The sequence below is a fragment of the Hyperolius riggenbachi genome, chromosome 9, assembly GCF_040937935.1.
Source record: "Hyperolius riggenbachi isolate aHypRig1 chromosome 9, aHypRig1.pri, whole genome shotgun sequence".
NCBI lineage: Eukaryota > Metazoa > Chordata > Amphibia > Anura > Hyperoliidae > Hyperolius > Hyperolius riggenbachi.
Genome location: NC_090654.1, coordinates 123865250 through 123876084, shown reverse-complemented (window position 1 = coordinate 123876084; position 10835 = coordinate 123865250). Strand labels below are relative to the sequence as shown.

At 44.4% G+C, this 10835-nt stretch overlaps 1 protein-coding gene across 3 annotated transcripts in view; it reads left to right on the top strand.

Moving 5' to 3' along the window:
• The window catches only part of NUBPL (NUBP iron-sulfur cluster assembly factor, mitochondrial), a 78149-nt gene that overhangs the window by 1479 nt on the left and 65835 nt on the right, over window positions 1-10835 (top strand). For all 3 annotated transcript variants that reach the window (XM_068253459.1, XM_068253461.1, XM_068253460.1), the window contains exon 2: window positions 10249-10390. In XM_068253459.1, the coding sequence (XP_068109560.1) occupies window positions 10249-10390 (142 nt within the window). The remainder of the gene's footprint in view (window positions 1-10248; window positions 10391-10835) is intronic.

Below are 10835 nucleotides of genomic sequence, written 5' to 3'. Positions count from 1 at the left end.
GTGGTCATGGGTGGGGCCAAATATATGTGACCTTAGCAGTAGTGTAAAAGGTCTGCGGGGGAAGCTTGAACTCTGCCGTGGTGTTTCTCCCCAAAATACATGTAATCTGACAGAATTTCACCAAAAATACATGTAATCTGGCAGAGGTTTCTCCAAAATACAGATAATATGGCAGTGGTTCCCTCAAAATACACAATCTGGAAGGAGCAGTTCCCCCAACATACACAATCTGGCAGCGAATACCCAAAATACATGTAATCTGGCAGCAGAGGTTTCCCCAACATACACAATCTGGCAGCTGTTCCCCAAAATACAGGTGCCCCTAGTATAGGTAGCCAGGTCTATAGGTGTCCCCAGTGGAAGTAACCAGGTCTATAGGTGTCCCCAGGTTAGATAGCCAGGTCTATAGGTATTCCCAGAATAGGTAGCCAGGTCTATAGGTATTCCCAGAATAGGTAGCCAGGTCTATAGGTATTCCCAGAATAGGTAGCCAGGTTTATAGGTGTCCCCAGAATAGGTAGCCAGGTTTATAGGTGTCCCCAGAATAGGTAGCCAGGTCTATAGGTATTTCCAGAATAGGTGGTCAGGTTTATAGGTGTCCCCAGAATAGGTAGCCAGGTCTATAGGTATTCCCAGAATAGGTAGCCAGGTCTATAGGTATTCCCAGAATAGGTAGCCAGGTCTATAGGTATTCCCAGAATAGGTAGCCAGGTTTATAGGTGTAGCCAGGTTTATAGGTGTCACTGGAATAGGTAGCCAGGTCTATAGGTGTCCCCAATATAGGTAGCCAGGTCTATAGGTTTCCCCAGAATAGGGAGCCAGGCCTATAGGTGTCCTTAGTATAGGTAGCCAGGTCTATAAGTGTCCCCAGTATAGCCAGGTCACTAGGTGGCCCCAGTTTAGGTAGCCAGGTCTATAGGTGTCCCCAGTATAGGTAGCCAGGTCTATAGGTGTCCCTAGTATAGGTAGCTAGGTCTATAGGTGTCCCAAGTATAGCCAGGTCTATAGGTATCCACAGTTTCGATAGCCAGGTCTATAGGTGCCCCCAGAATAGGGAGCCAGGTCTATAGGTTTCCCCAGAATAGGGAGCCAGGCATAGGTGCCCTAAGTATAGATAGCAAAAACTATAGGTGCCCCAAGTATAGCCAGGTCTATAGATATCCCCAATTAAGATAGCCAGGTCGATAGGTGCCCCCAGTATAGATAGCCAGGTCTATAGGTGTCCCCAGAATAGGTAGCCAGGTCTATAGGTGTCCCCAGAATAGGTAGCCAGGTCTATAGGTGTCCCCAGTATAGGTAGCCAGGTCTATAGGTGTCCCTAGTATAGGTAGCTAGGTCTATAGGTGTCCCAAGTATAGCCAGGTCTATAGGTGTCCCAAGTATAGCCAGGTCTATAGGTATCCCCAGTTTCGATAGCCAGGTCTATAGGTGCCCCCAGTATAGGTAGCCAGGTCTATAGGTTTCCCCCAGAATAGGGAGCCAGGCATAGGTGCCCTTAGTATAGGTAGCCAGGTCTATAGTTGCCCTCAGTATAGGTAGCTAGGTCTATAGGTGTCCCAAGTATAGCCAGGTCTATAGGTGTCCCAAGTATAGCCAGGTCTATAGGTATCCCCAGTTTCGATAGCCAGGTCTATAGGTGTCCCCAGTATAGGTAGCCAGGCCTATAGGTGTCCCCAGAATAGGGAGCCAGGTCTACAGGTTTCCCCAGAATAGGGAGCCAGGCCTATAGGTGTCCTTAGTATAGGTAGCCATGTCTATAAGTGTCCCCAGTATAGCCAGGTCAATAGGTGGCCCCAGTTTAGGTAGCCAGGTCTATAGGTGTCCCCAGTATAAGTAGCCAGGTCTATAGGTGTCCCCCCATCTAGTTAGCCTGGAAGGAGGAGTGGCAGGCACAGCGACAGGGAAGGGGGGCCATCTCCCCCCCCCCCTTCTTCCCTCACCTGGGGCTCCCCCTTCCTCTCTCCCCCCTCCAGAACTAAGCATTCTGGCAGTCGGCAGGGACTTACCTCTGCCATGTTTGTTGCAGGCATGGGAGGGAGCTCAGTTTCTGAGTAGACCAGAGCAGCGGCATGCAGAGCTCCCTCCAGCGCCTGGAACACGACAGAGGTAAGTCCCCGCCGGCTGCCAGAATGCTTAGTCCTGGAGGGGGGAGCCCCAGATGTGAGAAGGGGGGAGACGGCCTCTCTTCCCTGCCGCTGTGCCCGCTACTCCCTCTTCCTTGTGCTGCCACCCCTCCTGTTCACAGGGCAGCCGACTGGCCGCCCTTTTACAGACGCTGCCGAATTCCTTACGGAATTCATGGGCAGCTAATTTTGTATGTAAATTTGTGGAATGCCTGTAAATTTACTGACGGTTGGAAACACAGGGCGCTGCACACCCGCGATTTATAGCAGCAATTTGCATGGCGGGTGGCTCCGGTGCCTGCCAGTTTACCAGCGCTCAAATTACTGTTTATAGACCCTAGTTCTGGCTTTTGACATTTTACCTGCTTTGACTGGGAAGGCCTTTCCCTGTGAACACAGAGCTGACTGTACTCACTTCCTCTGTGCTTCTGAGAGAGTGCAAAGAGGAACTGTAGTGAAAATAACATAATGAATAAAGTTGCTTATTTTGTTTAATATTCATTTATAGATTATGTATTTATTGTTTGCCCATTGTAAAATCTTTCCTTTCCCTGATTTACATTCGGCAATGTATCACTGGTGGTGACATTTTTAGTTCTACCAGGGGATCTGTACGGAATATTTGTTACAGAGAGTGCTATGCACCGAGGGAGCTATTGCTTGCTTGGCAGTTGGAAAAATCCATCATTTCCCACAATGCAATGAGGTTCACAGATGACAAACTGTCAGGACCACAGTTATATCACAATATACTCTGGATATTGTTAAGGGAGATATTGGCGCTATATAAATATTGTTATAGTAATAATAAAGGAACTGTATTCACTCTGTTGGCTTGATTTTATTTGATAAGTAGAGTAGTTGTCTTCACATTCATCTTGGTGTTTACTATATACTGTATAGCCTTATTGGTTTACAGAGGTACCATAAGGAAGCCAGATGCATTGTGCCGGTAAAGGTACATTTCAAATAATTGTCATCATTCTTGAGAAAGTGAGCTAAACTTCCTTAGACATTTCAAAGCACCTCTTGCCATTTTAGGCAGGGAGCCTGTGAGGATATACGTGATGATGATGATGATATGTACGGTAATATGCAGAACATAGCAGCCGTATCGCATGGAAGCCATATGTTTCATTTTTCTATCTGCTGTATATTATGTCAGAGGTGTAGGTATGCCAGGCTGGCAGCTGGCTTCATGGAGTTCCTGTATGTACATGTAAATTAATTCTACCATTTTCTGCATTTGAATAGGTCAATTACGTTGAATAGGCAAATGAACCTAGACATTCAAGTAGGGACTGTCTACCTAGCCTCTAATTAGGAGATGGCTAATTATGCCCATAGCCAGTCATGTCCTTACCTTTTGATCTTCTGGGAAATACTGTCTCCGATGTGTATTGTGCTTGGGAGCAATTGTCACCTGGACTGGCTGCAGTGTGCTTTGACGCAGCTCACACCAGCACAGGGCCAGGAATTTACATATGACAGCCAAGAATCTTCACTTCACAATATTTTGATGTATGGATTAGACTATAGTTTTACCTGTGGAAATTGGGTTTATGGAAGTGTTGTGAAATCTCTGAAAAGATCAAACACTAACTCAGGAACGCTTTGAAGTTGCACACGTTAAACAGGAAATTGGATTATTCCTGGACCTGGGACATTGGGGTGGCCCCGGGGCACCAATTTTGCTATAAAACAGCAGCTAGGATAGTCACAACTGAAAGCTCTTTAGAGATAGCAAACGCTAGGGCTAACCTGGTCTGACCAGAAGCTGCGTTCTCCCGCAAACAACGTTTAGGCCTTCAAGTTGGTAGCGTTTTGATTCCCGTTTTATTTTTATGCAAATATCCTTGAGTGTATTGTTGTAACTTTTATCTTTGTAACTTTTTACTTTGTTTTGTATATATTGTTTTCTGCATTGTTCCATATTTTCCTGGAATATTAAATCGTTATTTAATAAGTTTGACTTCCACTGTACTAAACTAACACTCATAGCCTAGTAGAGGAGACTGAAGTGTAACGGTGTATAAGTCCATGCCTGATTGTATGATTGAGCAACACTACCGTATAAGATTGTAATTGCATTGTGTGTATGGGGCACTTCCGCACTCAACAGCAGAGTGGGAAGTCTCGGAGTGGCTAACAGTATCGTTCGGAACAACTGTTGGTGGTTTTGCTTCACTACAGTGTAAGATTGCAACTGTGTGTGTGTGGCGTTCCCGTATTCGGCCTAAAGCGCAAAGCTGACCCGAATCCGAAAATGCGGATTGCGTGCTGAGCACTCGACAGCCGAGTAGACGTGTCTAGCAACAGCTAATGGTGGCAGTGAGAAGTGTTTGAGGGGTCACAGCCTTGTGGTAGCTCGACTAAGGCTGCTTCCCCTCTCGATCTGGTCAAACTCGCAGTCGGGAACCGTATACGCAGGCGTGCCGCGGGCCGGTTCTCGACAGAGCCCACTTATCCCTGCAATATAGTATAGGTGACTAAGCATAAGAATGCATTCTTCTGTGAACTAAAACCCTGGCTTTTAATTTAGCTGTAGGGATAACAGTTGTGCCTGGATGAGTAAATCTGTGAATGCATTTGTTTGAACATTTGCATGTGAGTGTGCGAAGGGTTAATTGATTTTTGCTGTTTTTAGCCACACCCCCTTCAGCACCTCCCTTTCCTTAATAATTTATTTAATGTCCTAACTAGAGGCGATGTGCCTGGATATATGTATGTTTATTCTTATCATTGACCCCTGTGGCTAGGGTCCAATTCGGTGCACTCCCCCCTTCCCCTGTATGTTTGTCAGCATGCAGACAGCTTATGCTGGTGTATGCGCATGGTGCACATGGACACATAACATTAGCTCCCTTGTGCGATTGGTAAGATGCACTGTCTTTCCCAGGAGAGGAAGTTAGGATGTGTGCTCCTAATCCATTGATAGGTTTGATGCAATGAATGTGTTTGCATGTCTGCACTATGCATGTTACAGGGCCAGAGTTAGGACACCTATGTTTACCTGGGTACTTCTACGCAGTATAGGTGACTAAGCATAAGAATGCATTCTTCTGTGAACTAAAACCCTGGCTTTTAATTTAGCTGTAGGGATAACAGTTGTGCCTGGATGAGTAAATCTGTGAATGCATTTGTTTGAACACTTGCATGTGAGTGTGCGAAGGGTTAATTGATTTATCCCTGCAATATCGTGGGCATCTTTTAATTTCTCCACTACTCGACAATTGCCATTTCTGCACATGATTTTTAATTTTCATTTTGGGGTTCAAATAAAGTACAATAGAATTACAATCGCGTGCGATATGCAGGTAAAAGAAGTAGATTGACATTTGCAAAAAGCTTTATGGGTACAAATGTGAAAAAACTCAAATTGCCAAACGGCCCATTGACTTGTATTGGAAGTGCAGCGATGCACGTTTGTCCATACACAGCAAAAAGCCCACAATTCTGACAAGTGTATTCCCTGCCTTAGTAATCTATAGCACACCCATAGGGGGCATGTTTGGTGGTATTTCCTTATACCTACAAACATGTTTTAGAGGCCCAAAACTGCAGACAAAAGGATCAACCCCTAATAGAGAGCGGCCTGACTAAAATCCCACCTTCAAGTGTGGGGATCGGGGCAGTATTGAAAAAAAATACAGCTGAAAATGTTTTAATGGTTGTCTGTTGTCAATGATTCAATCACATCCGCACCAATGGATTCGACGTGCTGTGACCACCACTGGAGTCACAGGGATTGTACATTTCAGTTGAAAGGGTCCGCACCGTCTAAAATATAAGTATTTATTGAAGCTCTTTAAAACATCATAGGCAAAAGATGAATGTGTGCCGGGTCACCATTGACGCATGGCGTTTCGGATACAATCCTTCCTCAGAATGGTTCCAATACACACTATCGTATTAACACCAACATTGCCCATTATATACACCTATAGAGGACCTGATAGAGAACTACAACCACTCCCAACAATTTGCATATATGCATATTCACATCTGCATATTCACATATTCCCTGTTTAATCCTTTAGGCTCTAGAGTCTCCAGTTTTTTGATCCAATAATTCTCACGTTTAAGTAACTGTCTATGTCTATCCCCCCCTCTCCTCTGAATTGGGATTCCTTCCAAAACCTGCACCCTAAGTTGTGTAAAACTGTGATGATGAGTCACAAAATGCTTAGATACTGACAAATCCATATTTTTAGTTCTAATATTAGACTTGTGGGATGTCATTCTATCCCGCAAGGCCTGGGTAGTCTTTCCAATGTTACCCATCCCACAAGGGCACTTCAACATATAAACAACATATCTAGTAAAGAATCACAAGTAAAGAAACCTTGTATCTTAAATCTAGTGCCCCTGCTGGGATGGGTAAAGGTGTCGGCAGAGCTTGGGATCAGCCGACTCCGCTATGTAACACCTAGTGGCACGATGATTGGATCAATCCAATAGATGTGTGTTACACATCTTGGGATGAATAAGAAGTGCTTTTGGTGCGACACTATGCGGATCCGCTGGAGCTTTCCAAAACCTGATAAGCCTGACATGAGTTTTCCTGCTGTTTCTCACATGATGATCTCTATACTGTTTACAAATATTAGATCTATTTTCATTGGCTCGTGCAGATGTGAATATGCATATATGCAAATTGTTGGGAGTGATTGTAGTTCTCTATCAGGTCCTCTATAGGTGTATATAATGGACAATGTTGGTGAGAATACGATAGTGTGTATTGGAACCATTCTGAGGAAGGATTGTATCCGAAACGCCGTGCGTCAATGGTGACCCGGCACACATTCATCTTTTGCCTATGATGTTTTAAAGAGCTTCAATAAATACTTATATTTTAGACGGTGCGGACCCTTTCAACTGAAATGGTTGTCTGTTGGGCATCCCAGTCTTGTGAGTACCATTTTGAACTCAGCATTGCCTAGCTGTTTATTGTTGGAAAAACAGCAGTTTTGACTCACTGGATTTGTTTTGTCATGAGTAATACCAGTCCAGACAGGAATTCCCAATATATGCATACTTGTGCCTGACGTTTCAACCAGTCTGGGGGTTTGGGCTCTCTAATATCTTCTGGCTTCTTTCAGAGGTACAGTGAGGGCTTTTGGATTGCGTTATGTGACTTCCAGCTAGGCCTGGTGTTGTGGGCAGTTAGTAACTTAGGCAGTTTTACTTCACTTTAGCTATTAGGCAAAATTTGGTGGATTTAGGTTTCTTCATCTTTTCTCCTTTTCTCTCTTCACTATCATCCACTGTATTCTTCTGTGGATTGTGTTGGGGGTGGTGTGGGCCTTGCCCATCATGAACAATTGACTTGTGAGGTGATGATGCGCTTGTGCAAAGTTTGTTTTGTTTTGTTTTGTTTTTTCTTTTAATGGAGACTTTTAAGATCCTAATTCTGCTACTGTTCTTGCTCATAGAATTTGGATAGCACCCTTCATCCATGTTTTGAAAGTCATGCTGTCCTTTGAGTATAACTCGGGCCTATTCTTTTTGGATTGGTCTTGGCAAGTTTTTCAGAGATTTTTCCTGTCTGATTATGTAAAGTTACCTTGGTCCTCACATGTGCTAACTTTTTTTCCAAGGATCCATAGATCTTCAAGGACACCTGTATGGCTGATATTGTTGTGAAACACCCCCCACAGTGTGATGTTATGGCTATGGGCCTGACCTATTTCTGTCTGCAAACCTTGTTGCATTGTGGGAAATAGCACATTTTTCCAACTGCCAAGCAAACAGTATCTCCCTCTGTGCATAGAACTCTCAGTAACGAACATTCCTTACAGATCCCCTAGCAGACCGATAAAGAGGTCACCACCAATGCTAAATTTCAGAATGTATATCGGAGAGAGGAAATATTTTACAAAGGGCAAACAATAACTAATTTAAAAATGAATATTGTAAAAAATAAGATTTTATTAATTATACTATTTTCACTACAATTCCTCTTTAAATATACAGGCCCCTCTGACTACCTCAGTCTTTTTAGCCTATGGTATTTTTGGCTAAATCAATGCAAAGTGTCTAATATTTCTCAACCCTTTCAAATCGGAGCAGTTAATAAAAGCATGGCCAAAAATGGGCGCCAGTTAAATAGCAGGCGCCGGGGCCAGCCGCTATGCTATTTAGCTGGCGGCTGCAATTAATTTATTTATCTTTAAAAACGGGGTGGTGTTAGTTATCCAGGGAGGAAGGGTTATTAATCACCGGTGGGGTTTTAGGGTTAGGTACCACCGGGGGATGGGGGGGTCTTAGGGTTAGGCACCACCAGGGGGGTCTTAGGGTTAGGCCCCACCAGCAGGGTCTTAGGGTTAGGCACCACCAAGGGAGTCTTAGGCACCACCAAGAGGGTCTTGGGGTTAGGCACCACCAGGGGAGGGTTATGTGTGAGAGTAGGGAGAGTTTAGGTTATAGTGAAATATCTGTGAATATTGCCGATTATTTCACTATATGAATCAAGACTTGTTGATGAATGATGTATAATGTTTTGGTCACACAGACCCTTTTCTGTGGTGCTCATAGAATAAATAAAGGACATTTTCTGTTTAAAAGTAGGTAGGGACCCAGATTTTTCTATTTCTGGCTGAAGACGGTGGAAGAAAATCTTACTTCTACATCTAGCATATGCACTATACTCGGTTTTTGGCCTGCTACCCTTTAACTCACAATCTTGCAGGGCTGGGTTTTAACACTTGCATATTATGGCACTCAATACAGTATTAGGACACATTATTAAGGCCATTGACAGAGGCGTGTCTACAGGGGTGCAAGTATGGCATGTGCCATGTGCGTTTCTTACTGGGGGGGGGTGTTGCTCCGTAGCATCCTTGGGGTTCTCCGTACAGATTCTAGTTTTTATCTGGGGGGCATTCTTTTGCCTGGCTAAATCTTTTTTGGGGGAAAAGCTGCCTGTTATTTGGGGGATATGTATAGGCAGACCTATTGCGACCACATATTAAAATATTTGGAGGGCCCCCTCCTTGGGGTGAATTTCAAAGTTTGCCATAGGCGCTGTTTTCCCTGGCTACACCTCCTGCATTGATGTTATGAATAGCGGAAAAGCCGCCGCGTGTTCTGGCAGTAAGGCGGCTGTTTCCGCGTCTGATGTGGCGGTTTGTCCGCGTCAGGATGCGGCTGGGCTATCTGGAACTAATAGTGCACATGGGAAGAATGGTGTGGGGGCCGCCGCATGTACTGACAGTAGGGCGGCGGATTCCGCGTCCAGTGCGGCGGTTTCCCCGCAGCAACATGTGTCTGGGTTGTCTGGACCTAGTAGTGCACACAGATGGAGAGCTATGCGCGCGCGCGCTGCAAGACAGGCTCTTTATACCAATAGGAGGAAGATCAGCTGATCAGTGCGGTCAGCTGATTCCGGCTCACTCAGGGATTGGTTGATGGGAGCTGGGCGGCGCTGGGGAGCGCTTTTACTATATATATCTCCTGCTGTTCAGTTGCTGGTTGTCTGGCGTTGCGAATGCTTATGTGTTAGCACTCAGACCTTAGTCAGATCGTTCAGTGTGGTGGAACCAGGAGGACCTGGGAATCCATACTTAGCCAGTTACTGTATATCATCTGTGTTATTCTCTAGCATAGTTCCAGGGTGTTGAGTTCACGGCCCTCACACCCCAGACTAGGAATACTGTATATCATCTGTGTTATTCTCTAGCATGGTTCCAGGGTGTTGAGATCACGGCCCTCACACCTCAGACTAGAACTTGTTCTGATATCTGTTATGACGTATTGCTTTCCTGACCACTCCTTTGATCACTGATTCGGTACCTTGCCATTCTGATTACCTGTTGCCAAACCCTGCTTGTCTTGGATACCGAATCAGCTTACTGCCTTTGTACTTTATCTGTCTGTGTGTTGCCGACCCGGCCTGCCCGACCTTGCTGGCTGTCACCCACCCCTTGGGTATATATCTGCATTCTTGGTGATACTGCAGATCGCCAATAATCAGATTCTCTCTGTGTGCTGACACCAATCGTTACAATTGACTATCAGAATAGTTCTCTTCTTTGTCATCCACTTTAGATAAATTTAATGTGGATGTGAATTTTCCATATGCCAGTATGTAATGTGTTTGGTTTACTGAATCTTTTATTTGTAGTCCCCTCATGAAGACAAGCTGAAGGACAGGCAGAGCCAGATGATGGCACGTGGTCTACCAAAGCAGAAGCCAATTCCAGGTGTCAAACACGTTCTGGTTGTAGCTTCAGGCAAAGGAGGCGTTGGCAAGTCAACCACTGCAGGTGCGTATGTGTGTGTGTATATGTGTGTGTGTGTGTAGATAGATAGATAGATAGATAGATAGATAGATAGATAGATAGATAGATAGATAGATAGATAGATAGATAACAAAAAACTTTTTTCTTGCACTAGTGGTTGGCTGAAACCATTTATTGTCAAACAACTGTGTTTACTCTATTTTTTTTTTTATCATAATCACTACAGAAACTACTCAAATTACACTGATCAAAAGTTTACATACCCTGGTATGTAAAAAAAGACCAAAAAGCCCTCTTACTAAAACGCTATGCAAAACAGAAATTTGCCTTCTTAAAACAGAAGGCATTTGCCATTATTCAGGTTAGAGTGAGCATTTGAGGTTTCCCACAATGAATCACTGCTGAATATGTAAATTGTCCCATACTGTATGCAATCATCCTATAATTGGGTTATAGGACGGAGGACTGG